This window comes from Danio rerio, chromosome 19 (assembly GCF_052040795.2).
Source record: "Danio rerio strain M-AB ecotype USA chromosome 19, GRCz13ab, whole genome shotgun sequence".
In the NCBI taxonomy this organism is placed as follows: domain Eukaryota; kingdom Metazoa; phylum Chordata; class Actinopteri; order Cypriniformes; family Danionidae; genus Danio; species Danio rerio.
The window spans coordinates 46,979,148-46,995,000 of NC_141039.2; the positions used below are offsets into that span (position 1 = coordinate 46,979,148).

Below are 15,853 nucleotides of genomic sequence, written 5' to 3' on the forward strand. Positions count from 1 at the left end.
CTGGCTCAAGGCCAAGCAAAGGTCAATGGAGCCAGAGTGATGTTTCTACTGGTCCACTTCCTTACCAGTTCCTCTGAGCTGATTATTGATACGTACCCCTGCATACATTTCTGGAGATCGCGAAATACATCCCAGGAGGTATGTTCTTTTGCAGTTTTTGTTTTCGCGAATCCATCAGAGGGCGCTGTGTATGCTTTTTCAGATCTCGAATTTCTCTCGCAAGTGCCATTCATGCCTGCTCTTCTCGTGTAAATCCACCAGAGCCCGCTGTCGACTCACTTACCCATTCCATTCCCTAAACCCAACCGATAGTGTTTTGAAAAGCACCGATTGACCAGCGCCCACTGCCTTTCCTAAACCCAACCAATAGCCGCCTGATTTTTACCTCGTTTTCAGATCTTAATACGTTCTCATTCTGTTATTTACTTGTTTATTTTGTTTTTTGCCTTTCTTTTTGTTGTACCTGATTTCTGGAACCATTTTTCGCCAGACTCAAACCCCGTCATTGCAGTCAACTTCTCTCGGGGTCTCAAGTTCGCCGACGTATGTAGCGAGCCAATGAGCAAATCCATACGGAGGTATGTGGTCAGTTGGTAGCGCAAAAATAAACAGAAGATGTCAGTGGCGTCATACTGCCCCATATTGTTCATTTTAAAGAATAAATTCAGCCATACATAGCTCTGGCTACATAATTTGCGCTCTCCAGAAATGTAGACAGGGGTACATATCCACAATGAACCTGTGATGTGCTTTTGTTTTATATACAGTTGAAGTGAAAATTATTTAACCTCCTGTGAAATGTTAGGCAAGTTATAGGACAACAATGGTTTGGCTAATAAAAAAGTTCGCCGACGAATGCAGCGAGACACTGAGCAAACTGGCAACACCGCCCATAAGGAGTTATGTGGTCAGTTGGTAGCGCGAAAATAAACAGAAGCTGTCAGTGGCGTCATACCGCCTCATATTGTTCGATTTAAAGACTTAATTCAGCCATACATAGCTCTGGCTACATAATTCACGCTCTCCAGAAATGTAGACAGGGGTACATATCCACAATGAACCTGTGATGTGCTTTTGTTTTATATACAGTTGAAGTGAAAATTATTAACCCTCCTTTGAAATGTTAGGCAAGTTATAGGACAACAATGGTTTGGATAATAATCGGGATCTTATTATTACGATGCGTAGGCCAATTATAATTGGAATTGCTTTGTTTCTTTTAGAATGAATCGCATTTTTGAGAGTCTAAACATGCTCGAAAACTCACCAAACTTTCCACACACGTCAGAAGTGGTAAAAATTTATGTTTATGAGTTTCGGAAGTGGGTGTGGCAAAAAGTCTCATGGAGAGAAATCTCAAACCCAACAAAAATGTCGTATATTTTTAACATCCCCTGACGACAAAAAAAGTGCAGTTTTAGCCATTTCAGCCTGATCTTACGTGGAAACGTAAGTATTTTACGTTTTGTCAGTTTAGTGGCTAATACGTACAAATTCGTAGGAGTTCAGTCGTACGAAAATGTATGACTTTAAAAAGGAGGCGTGGCACCTAACCCCACCCCTAACCCCAACCGTCATTGGGTAATGAGCAAGTCGTACTAAATTTTACGAATTAGATCCTTCGAATTCATACAAATTAGCCACTAAATCAAAAAGTTAGGAATTGCCGTGAGATTGCGTAGGCCATTTCCAGGCATATTTTAAAGAACTTCTCCTAGAGATTTTATCGGATCAACATCAATTGGGAATTATCATCTAAAGGCCTTGGTAATGATAAATTAAAGGGAGCTTTAATGCTAAGTTCAAGCCTTTGTGCTCAGATGTAATACACAAATACAATTCATTAAACATGTACTGATGGACATCACCTATAAGCTATATAATCAGCAATGTTTATTTACAATAACTTTAAGCTACAGTAATAGTTACTAGTTAATTAGTTATTAGTAGCTTATAAAGTTATGGTGACTAATAATTTTAATAAAATTAAATAAATTTAATTTTATAAAGTTATGGTGACTTTTCCGAATTTGATTGTAATGCAATAATGTGCTCCTTTTTTAGCTGCTTTGAAACAATAATTATCAGTGACTCCAGCCACCCAAGCCATAGACTTTTCTCTCTGCTACCCTCAGGCAGACGGTTCCGCAGCATCCGGTCACGCACCAGCCGGCTGAAGGAAAGTTTCTTCCCTCAGACTATCAGGCTGATGAACACTTAACACACCCCACACAGACTCTTCCATACCCCTCACTGCACTCCATCAATATGTAGCATGCACTGCACTTTAACCAATCCATACTTGAAACAATACTGCCTACAACTATGTGTACACCTACTCGTTGTACATATCGCTGTCAATTTCTAATTATTGTTGTAGTTGCACTGTCATTTTATTTGCAATGTCTGTATTTTGTACTGTCTGGAGCCAGCACCTAAGCTTTTCACTCATCATAGCACACGTGCTGCTGATGATGTGACAAAAAAAGTGATTTGATTTGATTTATTGTGAAAAGCGCTATACAAATACACTCAAACTGAATTGAAATGAAAGATGTGTGCTGGTAGCCATGCAGTGTAATGACTTACTGGAGTACACCAGTTTGAAGCCCTCTCCGGTAGCCTCGGCATCACTGTAAAACTCCAGCCAGAGGTGATTGGAGGTGCTGATCAGGGTCAGACCCAACATGGAGGAGCCGGTGAAGGCCCCCAGCATGTGAGCCGCGTTGTCTTTACCATCATAGATCTGCAAAGCAAGAAGATCAAATGTAGACCACAAAGCAAGAGCAAGATAAAACGGAAATGATGCTTTGATATTTGTTTTCGATATAGCCAGACTACAAACATTTGAGATCATGATACTGTTTCATGTGACTCTTTCAGTTCTGTTGGTCTTAGGGCCGGAGTTAAGACGCAGTTTTGTCATCTGATCACGAGTGGAGGACACTGAATGCAGGTGTAATTGGGATCTAAAAGGTTTTGAGCTTTATTAAAATACTAATATAAACACTGATTACATTCACTACATAAGCCACTCATTCACCCTTTCAGCTTGCCGAGTCTTGTTTATCTCAGATGACATGACAACGTGTTTACCCTGTCTTGTTTTCCCGTGTTTCTACCCAGCCTTGTTTATCCTTGTTCTACAGTTTAGCCGCCTGCCTTTCGACCTATTGCCTGTTATACGACTATGATTCGGGATTGTCCACATATACCCGTTTGTACCCGTTTTGACCATTGCTTGCCTGACGCTGAATAAACCTGCATATTGGATCTTACCTCCAGTTGTGTGTGTCATCCTCCCCGTGGTTACACAACCCAAAAGAAATGTTTCCACACTAATGGAGTTGTTTTGTATTTTTAGGTCACACACTGATGTTTTTTTTTATTTTTATACTGATAATATGTGTACATGTTTTTGCTTTGTAAAACAATAAAAACATGTGGTTTAATATCAAATAAATTTACCGGAAAACAAAAACGTTGTTGTTAAATGTATTTCTTACAAGCATGAAAAGTAAATTTAAAAACAAACAAAAGCAAAGTCAGACCTTACTGTCCTAATTAAATCATTAAAAATCAAGGCATGATCGTATTTTATTTTGGTGAAATAAGTGTAATCTTGAGGTCTTTGCCTTTCATGTAAGCCACGTCCAACCCGGGCTCATTGTGGAAACGTAGCCCCGCGGACGTTTCTGCGGACCGCGATTTACTTCCCGGGAGGAACGTATTCGAGCAGTTTTTTGTTTTCGCGGATCCACGAGAGGCCGTTGTGCGTTCTCGCTGTGCGCCCGCGCCGTTCTCGCGCAAAAAAGCCGCCGGATCGGAAAAAAAAAAAAAAAAAAAAGCCCTCATCTTCGATTTCGACCGCATTTTTGGATCCCGCCGCATTCTCGCCCTTATTTTCCGGATTATGTTTTTCGTCTTGATTTCCGGAACCCGCTGTTCCCCGGACTCGATCCCGGTCGTCGTCCACCGCGGCCGGCTCCGGCTCCTCCTCCGGGGCCTCCGCTCCGCCGACGCAACGCTGTGAGCTAGGCGGACGAACTGATTGCATCGGGAAAGCCCTCAACTCGGAGGCGAGCCGTCGGCCGGCGAGCGCGAAGAGGAGGGGCGGAGCGGCGCCACACCGCCCCCGTAGCGTTCGCTCGAAAAAAAAACAAACGCGGCCTTTACGTACCTCCGGCCACGTAAATCGCGGTCTCCAGAAACGTTCGCGGGGCTACATTTCCAGAATGAGCTTGGGTTGGCCACGTCTGATAGCAAATGATCAACTAGAAGTCAAGTTATTATTTGTTCCTCCTAAAGCTTGGATAGGACAAGACTTTAGTCAGGTATAGTATAGTATAACTATAGAACATTTAGATATACCTTCAGGATGTCCCCCTGTGCCAGATGGAAGGTTCTAGCCGAAATGTTGATTCCTTTCCCAGCCTGCACCTGTATGCTGTAAATGCACTCGTGGTTGTTCTCGTAGTTCATGGGGTAATTGGGTGACAGCAGAATCCCTTCATTGTTGATGACAGAAGAGCCGCACTCAGCTAGAGAAAGGAAATATAAAACCAAGAAACATTGGGGGGGACAAATGAAGTACCACAAGTAGCTAAGTAATCAAAATTATTATCACATAAAGACATTCAGTTAACATTTGAGCTACACGCAAGCTCCTGAACACACCACATGGACATATTGCTGCTGCGAACGCTCATGGTGCATTAATACAGATCTGGCATTTTCAAAAGGATTGGTCTGGACAGGTGGAGTCTGCGGTGCTCGTGTGATGGAAAGTGAAATCGACAGACTCCAGTTGCAACCATTCGTAGCTTTAATTCAAAACCTCATGTTCACAGAGGACATACTGTATGTGGGACAATAACCATCCAATGCAGATTTAATGGAACAACAGACTGTAAAAAAAACAGGTGTGTGAGTATCCATCATGTATTCTGGTGCAGGAGAAAGACTGACATAAAGAAACACACACACACACATAGCCTGGCTGATTTATTTATCATCCCCTCGTCGCTTTCCTCCATGTTATGACGATATTACCAGTGTCATATTTTGAATAAATCACTGGCGTTACAGCCTCCATTTAGTAAATTACCTACAATACCCCCCCCCAACCCTCGGTGAGTCAGTCCTGGACATGATGTGAATTTACACTAGACGAGACTTGCTTTTCCCATAAGGCCTTCTTTTCTCACTTTCAGTCAGCTCTTGGGGGGGAAGAAAGTTGGGAGCAATGTGAGGTTAACACCTGACCAGACTGCAATCTGAATAAGTGAGCCGGTCCCAGAAGGTAAAGAGTGGTGGAATGAGTTTCTTTGCTCACGGTTTCATGAGCTGTGGTTATGAAAGTGTTTTTTTTATTGTTTAAACTATAAAAATAAATAAAATTATTTACTTAAAAAGAAATAATCTACAAATAAAAAAGATGAATAAATGAATAAAAATTTGCAAATAATAAGTAAAAAGCAAACAAAAAATATACAAATATAATATACATATATATACACACACACACACACACACACTCACCGGCCACTTTATTAGGTACACCCTACTATTACCGGGTTGGACCCCCTATTGCCATCAAATCTGCCTTTATCCTTCGTGGCATAGATTCAACAAGGTAGAGGAAATATTTCTCAGAGATCATTTTCTCCATATTGATATGATAGCATCACGCAGTTGCTGCAGATTTGTCGCCTGCACATCCATGATGCCAATCTTCCGTTCCACCACATCCCAAAGGTGCTCTATTGGATTGATATCTGGTGACTGTGGAGGCCATGTGAGTACAGTGAGCTCATTGTCATGTTCAAGAAACCAGTCTGAGATGATTCATGCCTTATGACATGGCGCGTTATCTTGCTGGAAGTAGCCATCAGAAGATGAGTACACTGTGGTCATAAAGGGATGGACATGGTCAGCAACAATACTCAGGTAGGCTGTGGGGTTGACATGATGCTCAATTGGTACTTATGGGCCTAAATTGTCAAGAAAATATCCCCAACACCACTACACCACCACCACCAGCCTGAACCGTTGATACAATGGAGGATGGATCCATGCTTTCATGTTGTTGATTTCAAATTTTGACCCTACCAATAACGCTGCAGAAATCAAAACTCATCAGGCAACCTTTTTCCAATCTCCTACTGTTGAATTTTGGTGAAGCTGTATGAATTTAGTCTCAGTTTCCTGTTCTTAGCTGACAGCAGTGGCACCTGGTGTGGTCTTCTGCTGCTGTAGCCCACCTGCCTCAAGGTTGGACGTGTTGTGGTTTAGAGATGCTCTTCTGCAGACATTGGTTGTAATGAGTAGTTATTTTAGTTACTACCTTTCTATCATCTGGCCATTCTCCTCTGACCTCTGGCATCAACAAGGCATTTGTGACCACATAACTGCCGCTACCTAGATATTTTCTCTTTTTTAGACCATTCTCTGTAAACCCTTGAGATGGTTGTGTGTGAAAATCCCAGTAGATCAGCAGTTTCTGAAATATTCAGACCAGCCCGTCTGGCACCAACAACCATGCCACTTGCAAAGTCACTTGAATCCCCTTTCTTCCCCATTCTGATGCTCACTTTGAACTGCAGCAGATCGTCTTGATCATGTCTACATGCCTAAATGCATTGAGTTGCTGCCATGTGATTGGCTGATTAGAAATTCGCATTATCGAGCAGTTGGACAGATGTACCTAATAAAGTGGCCGGTTAGTGTATTCATTATCTTCTTATTATTTTTATTGTGCTTTTGAGGAATGCTTACACTTGTTACACTAATCTTACAACATGTTTTGTTGTTTCATTAGTCTTAAGTGAACAACAGTATTATCGCTGCAGTAACAGCAAACTTGGCGTGTTCATCAAGGAGTTGCGTTCAAAGGACTTTGCCGCCATAGGCATCTGCCAATATCACCTGCGCCAGAATATTCCACCGAGTATCCTTCATTACTTTCAAAGAAGTGCGCAATGATAGTTAAGTATGCATAAAACCTACTCTTTGTTTGAAAAAGTGTCTGCTTCTGTAAGGTCTGTGCCAGGGGCAGTTTGAGGAGTTCAGTCTTGGGAGGATCCGTCCCTGACCTCAACATGAGCTCATGTTCACACAAATAACTCTTACCTCTGAGTAAGAGAGGGCACAAGTTTGAATCTCACTTGACTTGAATAATTAAAGGGATGTATCGTGCTTTTTTAAATGCAAAGTCACTCTAAAAGCACTTATTCTGAACTTCCTCAAACACCTTTACTATAATGATGAGAACAAAGACTACAGATATACAGAGACCGTTTACTCAGGCTGCATGGTTTCGTTTTATCTTTGTCATGATGACAGTACATAATATTTGACTAGATATTCTTCAAGATACTAGTACTCAGGTTAAAGTGACATGTAAAGGGCACCTAGGTTAACCGTTTTTTCAGATTTAATATAAGTCTTTTGCGTCTCCAGAATGTGTCTGTAAAGTTTCAGCTCACAACACCCATCAGATTTTTTTATTATAACTTTTATGTTTCTTTTTTATACCTTTTTGAATCAGGTAGAGGTTTTGTTGTACTGCGCCTTTAAGGCTAGTCCTTTCCACCCACCGTTTCAAGTGTTCACACTTAGCTGATAATCAATAAAGCGTATTTGGCATGCTGTCCCGGGAGAGAGCCCTGAGCTCGTAATATGCTGGAGCCCGGGGCTCCCTCCCATTATAAGGGCGAGAGGGGAATTCAAGGTCAGGTAGGTCTCGAGAACTCCCCTGCTTGTCACCGTGAGAAGTGTAAACTAAGGTTGTATTGAGTGATAATTTGTTTTAGTCGATTGGCTATGGTTTATGTTTTTGGACGGTGGGAGGAAACCCGGGGAAAACCCACGCGAACACGGGGAGACCATGCAAACTCCACACAGAAACACCAACCGGCCTGATGGGTTGGACGGGCTGCGTTCTTGCTGTGAGGCAACAGTCCTAGCCACTGGGCCACCGTGTCGCCCGATCAGGAAAAAAATAAAAAATTAAAAAAAAAAAAAGTGGGAGGATGTAGGGATGGAAAGGGGGGGAGCTTCAAGACGAAGATAACTGAAGTGAAAAACTCAGGTTATTTATAATGCTTCTGTAATCATCTAATAGGGCTGATTACAGAGCTAACAAGGAGCCAGCCGTGTTGATTATAAGCACGTGATCCTCTCGAAATTGGTTTATGAATACACCGCACTTCTACATGCCTTTCAGCGTGCCTTAACCTCCTCTCTCGGCTGATTCAGACAACAGACAGACAAAAAAGAAGAAGATTTCACGTAGCATTTGTGAGAAATACTACAGTAAGAACTTTACCAATGAGTATTTGATGCATTTGTTGTGGATTTGCAATGATGAGTCACACACAGGGTCGTTACAAAGTTCATGCACACACACATACAGATACACAGTGCAGACACGCACACACACAAAGAGCGCACGTGTTTAGCTTTGCACTCTTTTTCTACGCATATGTGACAGGATACATGTTAATATTACCCCCCACCTCCAAAGTCCACCCAGTTGGTCCAATGGTGGTGTCCACTGGTGGATGAAGGTTCGATTCCTTTTCGATCTTTCCAGTGCACAATGTTGATTTACTTTAAACTTAACTCATATCTGATTCCCATTTTAGTATGAAGTGGTTTAGAATATTAATATATTTATCCTTGTTTTATCTGACTCCAATTATAAAACATTGATAACGTTATTTTGTTTTCTTTAAAGCGTCACGAAACACCAAAACACATTGGTTGTTTTTGCGTTATTTCAAGTAAATTCGTACTTCCGGTTTGAAACGAATTTTTGAAGCTGCGTCACGGTCATGACATAATAGCGTGTATTCCAGCGTGCAGACTGGGCGTCTGTGCCAGAGTGTGTCTTATTACGTCTTACAGTGTGTTGCATTAATGCATGAGTAAGGCTTGGTTCAAACCAATCAGCGAGCTCTATTGTGCAACTTCATTAATATTCATTAGTGTCACCGTGTTTACGCCACAGAGACGACACGTTGTGTCGGCAAAACAAGCGTGAAGTGTTGCTTTTATAGTTTGCTGCCGTTAAGTTTCGTTTTCATTTTCTCTCTGTGAGAGCTCATCTGGAGTCACGTGAGGATTAACAGTGTACGCGACGCTCGACAACCATAACTTACGTGTCTAAGGAGGCACATTGTTTACCTGAGAGCTGTTCTCATCTGCAAACGCTGAGATCCGGATTCGCTTGAAGTCTTCTCTTCATAAAGACGCGGCTCTAGTTGCTGGTGATTGTCCTGTCTCTACAGATTTGGTAAGTGAGCGACCAGTGCTCTTTGTTTATTCAGTTTGTTCGTATCGAACTAAGTTAACTATTGCACCGAGTGTAAACACATTAGCACCACAACCAAACTTTAACCTCGTGTAGGGTTTTTACCGCATTTTGTGACCGGAATAACACACGCTGCTTTCTGACGCTACCTGCCGTGTGCATCTAAGTTTCCGGGAAATGCAGAGGTTTTTTTTCTCTCATTCGCCATGCGGTATCAAACATTGCATGAAAAATACACGCTTACAGCAGTTGCTCGAATCAAATATCGCGTTTGGTGCGAGGGGCATGAATGAATTCCCTGAATGAAAGAGCCAAACTGCAGTTAAAGTCCAACATTTAATAATTTGGCAAATAATTCGACTACAGATGTCCATGTAGGTTAAACACCATCACTTTCTCATGTGTGTGTATTTTGACTCTGAAACTCGCTCGTGCCCAAATAGACACTCCCACACCCTCCCACTTTAGTTCCTCTGACACTCCCCCCTAAACAGAGCTGGACACGCCCATTTTTCTGACTTTTTCCAAAGTAGAGGTGTGAAAACACCCTGCTGAAACGAGGGGGTTTCATGGCCCTTTAATATTACTTTAGATTATGATTGAATATTTTCTTAAATTCATTATTGCATGTTATTCTCGTTCATTCAGATTCCTATAACATCCTAAATCTTGCACCGTCCGAGTATACAATCTCTTAACACAAGCATGTCAGTCTTGGTCACTAAACAGTGGCGCGATCATAAAAAGGCAGAACCCTACTCACTCAGATTAGGATATTTTTTATGCGGTCCCCATAGAGCTGCTATCTCCTAAACCAAACAGAGCTATTTAGTCATATAATGATCATTACTATAGAATTAAGCAGACCAGTAATACTTAAACTATTAGTAACTTTGAGTAATCACTATACGACTCAAATAGTATTATAAGTTTAACAGATAAAGGTCTATCCCAGGGATCACCAAACTTGTTCCTGGAGGGCCGGTGTCCAGCAGATTTTAGCCCCAACCCTAATCAAACACACCTGAACTAGCTAATCAAGGTGTTACTAGGTATACTTGAAACACCCAGGCAGGTGTGTTGAGGCAAGTTGGAGCTAAACCCTGCAGGGACACCGGCCCTCCAGGACCGAGATTGATGACCCCTGGTCTATCCCCTTAGATATCCTTTTACAGTCTAAGTATACATGAATTAATGCCAATGTATTAGTCAGAGCTCTCAAAACATTGTGCCACGCTGCTCCATTTACCGTGTTTTAGTCCGTTGCTAACTGTACAGGGGCTTGTGGTGCTACGGACTTAACGTAATCTAAAAGAGATAATAACACGAACTCTGTTTGAATAATTCAAAGCATAACAATTTATTAGCCAGGTAAATGTGTATTATGCCAATTCATTCAGTCAATTCATAAACGATCAATACAAGACATCGAATTACCAAAGACAAATCCAAGATTAAAAGATGCATACCTGACATCAAAATATACATAACATGGAGCGTTAGACCTCCATGTTATGGGCTGATCTGAATAGCAGAATCGCGCAGAACATTTTTAGAACCTTGCCTTAAAGCCTAGTTCACACTACAGGATTTTAAACATCAGCAGATTGCTGTGCCGTTCACACTACATGACTTTGTTTCTTTTAATCTCTGTGGTGTTCACACTACGCAACACTCTGTGAATGATCAACAAGAGGGGCGTCACACACTACATGATCTGACAACAACTCATTCCCCAACAGCTCATTCAAGCTACCAAACCACAGCCAATGCAGCTCGTCACTACATCTGACCACACGTGGGGTTGAGTCGGCCGACTGCTCTGGAATATTTAGCATGCTAAATGTTGGATTTCCGTCTGCGAGGTGTCGGCGATGCGTCAGCGAGCCTCGATGCGTTGTTCAGTAGTTCACACATAAAGAGCGGCGAGCGCCGTGCACCCGCAGATTTCTTCCCGATCACAGCCCGATCTGTCGGCGAGCTCGTTAACTTCCAAATCGGGCTCAAATCAGGCTTAAAATCCTCTAGTGTGAACTAGGCATGAGTAGAAAATCCAAGAATCCCCTCAAGGAAAGCGTTGTGTGAATAACAAAAGCCTTTTGCATTTAATGGAAGAGTTTCTGCCTAGGAAAGGCACAACCTTCACTATGTTTCAAAAGATATCTTAAGTTATAATTGTTTTTGTTTTGATTATGTCCATTTCTGAGGTAATGAGACCATTATACCAGTCGCACAGAGACATTTCAAATGATATCAAACATGATAGTCACTTGGGTTGATTTAGAACATTCAGACTTTGAAATGGCCATTCTGTATGAGTACAGTGTGTAGAGGGGGTGGTTGAACAAAGGGGTTTCAAGGGATTCAAATGTGGAGGAATGGAGGGGAGATATTTTTTTCCCTGCATTCCTGACTGCTTGGTTGTGGAGTTAATTGTCTCTGTTTTTGGCTCATGTTTGAATTTTCAAAATATTTGTGATATCTCAAGTCTTACATGTTCAAACTTGAGTCATCTTAAATACGTAGTATTAACAATCAGCTAACATCCTTTTCTGAGCACAGATCTCATATTACACAGCCCTAATCAGATGGTTAAAGTGAGTGTAACGTCATGTGGAGTCTAACACTAATCCCTATTCTCTAGTAGACTATAAACAAAGCATGCATCAATCAAGCCAATGTTTATAAGCAGTGTTGAAGGGCATGCATACTAAACGGCTGCCGCAAACAAGCGTCTCCTCACTAATCCACTGGAGAAAGGACTCCAGGCTGTTGAATCTTTGTGTCTGATTTCTTTAAGCCAGTCGCCTGCCGCCATGAAAGGCCGATCTGATAAGATGTGCTTCTGGTAAAGAGACAGGTGGCTTTGCTTTCTTTGCTGTCGACATCATTTGTGAAGTATACAGAGAGACTCGCTGGAGCTCCTTCAGTCGCTTTCTGCTAATGTTAAAGCTCTAGATGAGAGTTCAGGCCAACAGGCAGCAGACACAAATGTCCAGTGCTATCTCAGACGGGCTTGTGTTTTATTGTGTTGTCGTGCATGACTCTTGTTTGGTTTGCTCGGGAGCAGATGGAGAATGTCCTGAAGATTCACTCAGGCAGAAGTGAATGTTTCCAATCCAGGCTCATTCTGAAAGCGTACCCCATATATATAACATATATATAGATTTCTGGAGAGTGCCAAATACGTCGTAGGAGCAACATTTTAAATTACTCTGAGTGCCTTTCGTGCCTGCTGTTCATGTGTAAATCCACCAGAGGCCGTTGTTGACTGACTGACTGAACAATCCACCCTTGTCCTTTCCTAAACCCAACCAATAGTGTTTTCAAAAGCACCTATTGACTCGCGGCAGGCTGATTTTTGCCACATTTTCCGATTTTACCACGTTCTCACCCTGTTATTTACTTGTTCATTTTAATTTTTGCCTTTTGTTTTTGTTTGACCTGCTTTCTGGAACCGTTCTTCGCCGAACTGGAAACCCGTCATCATCTCTGTTCTCTGATCAAGAACTCATTACACAGATTATTTATACATCACTCTTGCACACACACTTTGCTGAGTCTTATGCACGTTTAATTGTTTCTTTTGTTTTTGTCGCCTGTTTTTGACTTTGTTTCAGGATTACCCCTATGCTACCGTTTGCTACCTGTTAACCGTTGCCTGCATGACTACTCTTGTTAATAAACTGCGTGTAGATCCTCAACTCTGTTGTCAGGGTCTGCACATTACACTTATTTTATTACCAATTATTCTAAAAATGTAGATAACTGTTAACATTCCAGGTACCACACAACATTGTTATCCCCATAGACATGAAGAATAAGATAACAATCAGCAAGTTAGATCATAGGTCACTATGGCAGAGCAAATTCTGGTTACCATAGTTATTTATTCATGTCTAGAAAGAAAAGAGATATTTTCAGACAGAAAAAGTTACTTTAGGTTTCTTATTTTAATAATATCCATTCATTTTCTTTAGCTCTGTCCCTTTATTTTATCAAAGGTGTAAGAATGGCTGAGACTCTCCATAATATCAGACCCTGAAAACTGTTATGAAATTCCATGAGGCAAGACCACGAGAATAGTCAGGCACTAAAACAATAAACTTTCTAATCCGAGAAGAAAATCAGCTAGGAAACCAGTTGTTCAACTGTCTCGATCATGCAGCTTGAACCCCTCTTCCAGCCCTTGATTTTACCTTCTTCACCAGAGCAGGTCGCATACATTCCACACTGAATAAGTTTTAATATGGTGTACCTTGTGGCTCTATATTCATGTTTGGTGTCATTTTAAATGTCTCTGTGTGATTGGTAAATTGGTCTTAATTTCACTGTAATATTTCACATTTTCCCTTATCTGTTAATTTGGGTCTTGGTTTTGATAAGATCTTTGCACATTGACTCAATCCTGGTTCAAACACACGGTCTGGTTCATCGCTCATCGCAGTGACAGAAATAAGATTGCAAACAATGAACTAATAACTGAAAATAAGAATTTAATAGGTTAACGGATCTAAAGTAAACCAAATCACAACCTATAAGATGAATCGAAATAAAAATATAATAAGTTGGAGTCAGATTAAACTGGAAAAAATTAAAGTTAATTTTAATAAATTAAAATATTTATTTTGACTTGTGCTAAAAAGGCTTACACACATTTAACCTTCACCCATGCTGTTAGTTTCATCATTGGACTAATAGATGGACCCTTACAAGGGTCACCGCAGCAGAATAAACCGCCAACTTTTCCAGCATATGTTTTATGCAGCGGATGTCCTTCCAGTCACAACCCAGCACTGGGAAACACCCATACACATTCATTCAAAATTCAGTTCTGTGGGGGAAACCAGAGCACCCACAGGAAACCCATCTGAACATGAAGGGAACATGCAAACTCCACACAGAAATGCCAACTGGCCCAGCCAGGACTCAAACTAGGGACCTTCTTGCTGTGAGGCGACAGTGCTAACCACTAAGCTACCATGACGCCAATTTTGATAATACAAGAAGCTAAACTACAGGTGTAACAGCTTTTCAAAAATGTGTGTGTGTGTGTGTTAACCGAAGACGAACGACAAAAAGCTATATTCCCTGCATTTGCATTACTCTTCCATCTGAAGCCACGAGCTTTGAAACGTCTGATAAACCCACAAAGTATTAGCTATAAACCTCTTGAACAGAACATGCCTCTAACCATTCAGAGTTATACAACATCTCACACAAACAGCGGGCGCTCTGCAATTTAAGGCTGATATGATGAAAGGGAAAAAAAGTGAAAGCCTTGTATATCATAACCTGCATTTCCATCCAGCATGCCATTTGGCACAATAACATAATGAACTCATTGATACAGCTCGGTGCCTACTGAGAGGCAATTTTGCTTGCGTTTCTTTCATAAGATAGAGGTGAGCGGACCGTCTCAAGTGGAAGATGGTGTCTAACTCATCTCTGCATTTATCATCATCGATGCATCATGAGGCGTGCGTTGCTTAAAGGGATAGTTCACCCAAATATGAACATTTACTCATCCTTAAAGACTTACTTTCTTCTTTTGAACAGAAAGGAAAATACTCTGAAGAAAGCTGGTAACATGTAACTATTGACTTTATAGAAGGAAAACAAATATTATGAAGGTCAATGGTTACAGGTTTCGAGTTTTGTTCAAGACATAAACTTCATGTTGGAACACGTTAAGGGTGAGCAAATGATGGCAGTTTTCATTTATGGCTGAACTAGCCCTTTAATGGATGAAAGAAACTGATGGAAAGATGGATAGATGATACATAAACATGATGAACGGATAAACAGATGGATGAAAAGATGATCACATGATGGATCAATGGATGGATGGATGGATGGATGGATGATTGATTGATAGGTGCATGAATGGATGATTGATAGGTGCATGGATGGATGGACAAACAGAAAGAAGGAGAGATGAATGGATTGATAATTGGATGATAGATCAATGGATGGACGATTGATAGGTGAATTGATGGATGGACAAACAAAGGATGATCGATGAATGAATGATTGATGGATGGTTGGAAAAACAGGAATGGATGAATGGACAAATGATGGATGGATAGATGGACATATGGACAAATAGAAAAAAGGATGGATGAATGGGTGATTGTTGGATAGATGGATAAACAAACAAAAAAGATAGATGAATGAATGAATGATTGATTGATGGACGGAAAAACAGAAAGATAGTAGGATGGATGGATGATAGATGGATGAATGCATGGATGGACAAACAAAGGATGATAGATAACTAATGATTGATGGATGGTTGGACAAACATAAATGGATGAATGGACAATTGATAGATGAATGGATGGATGGATGGATTGATGGATGGATGGACAAACAGAAAACATGATTGATGAGTGGATAATTAATAGATGGATGACTGAATATTGATTAATGGCTTGACAGTCTGATGAATGAATGGATGGATGGATGGATGGATAGTAAAACAAAAATAATGATGGATCAATGGATGATTGTGGATAGACTAATGGATAGATAAAC

General features: G+C 41.0%; 2 protein-coding genes across 15 annotated transcripts in view; both read right to left on the minus strand.

The window, feature by feature from the left end:
- Positions 1 to 15,853, minus strand: part of ppt1 (palmitoyl-protein thioesterase 1 (ceroid-lipofuscinosis, neuronal 1, infantile)) — an 847,627-nt gene that overhangs the window by 763,436 nt on the left and 68,338 nt on the right. The gene's annotated exons all lie outside the window — the stretch shown is intronic.
- csmd3b (CUB and Sushi multiple domains 3b) overlaps positions 1 to 15,853 on the minus strand; it is a 1,026,877-nt gene that overhangs the window by 371,587 nt on the left and 639,437 nt on the right. For all 14 annotated transcript variants that reach the window (XR_015517226.2, XR_015517225.2, XM_087296029.2 and 11 more), the window contains 2 exons: positions 4,372 to 4,541; positions 2,590 to 2,746 (listed from right to left, as the gene is read on the minus strand). Coding sequence is in view for 12 of the 14 variants with exons in the window: in XM_087296029.2 (XP_087152155.1) it covers positions 2,590 to 2,746; positions 4,372 to 4,541 (327 nt within the window). In the remaining 2 variants the exon portion in view is untranslated. The remainder of the gene's footprint in view (positions 1 to 2,589; positions 2,747 to 4,371; positions 4,542 to 15,853) is intronic.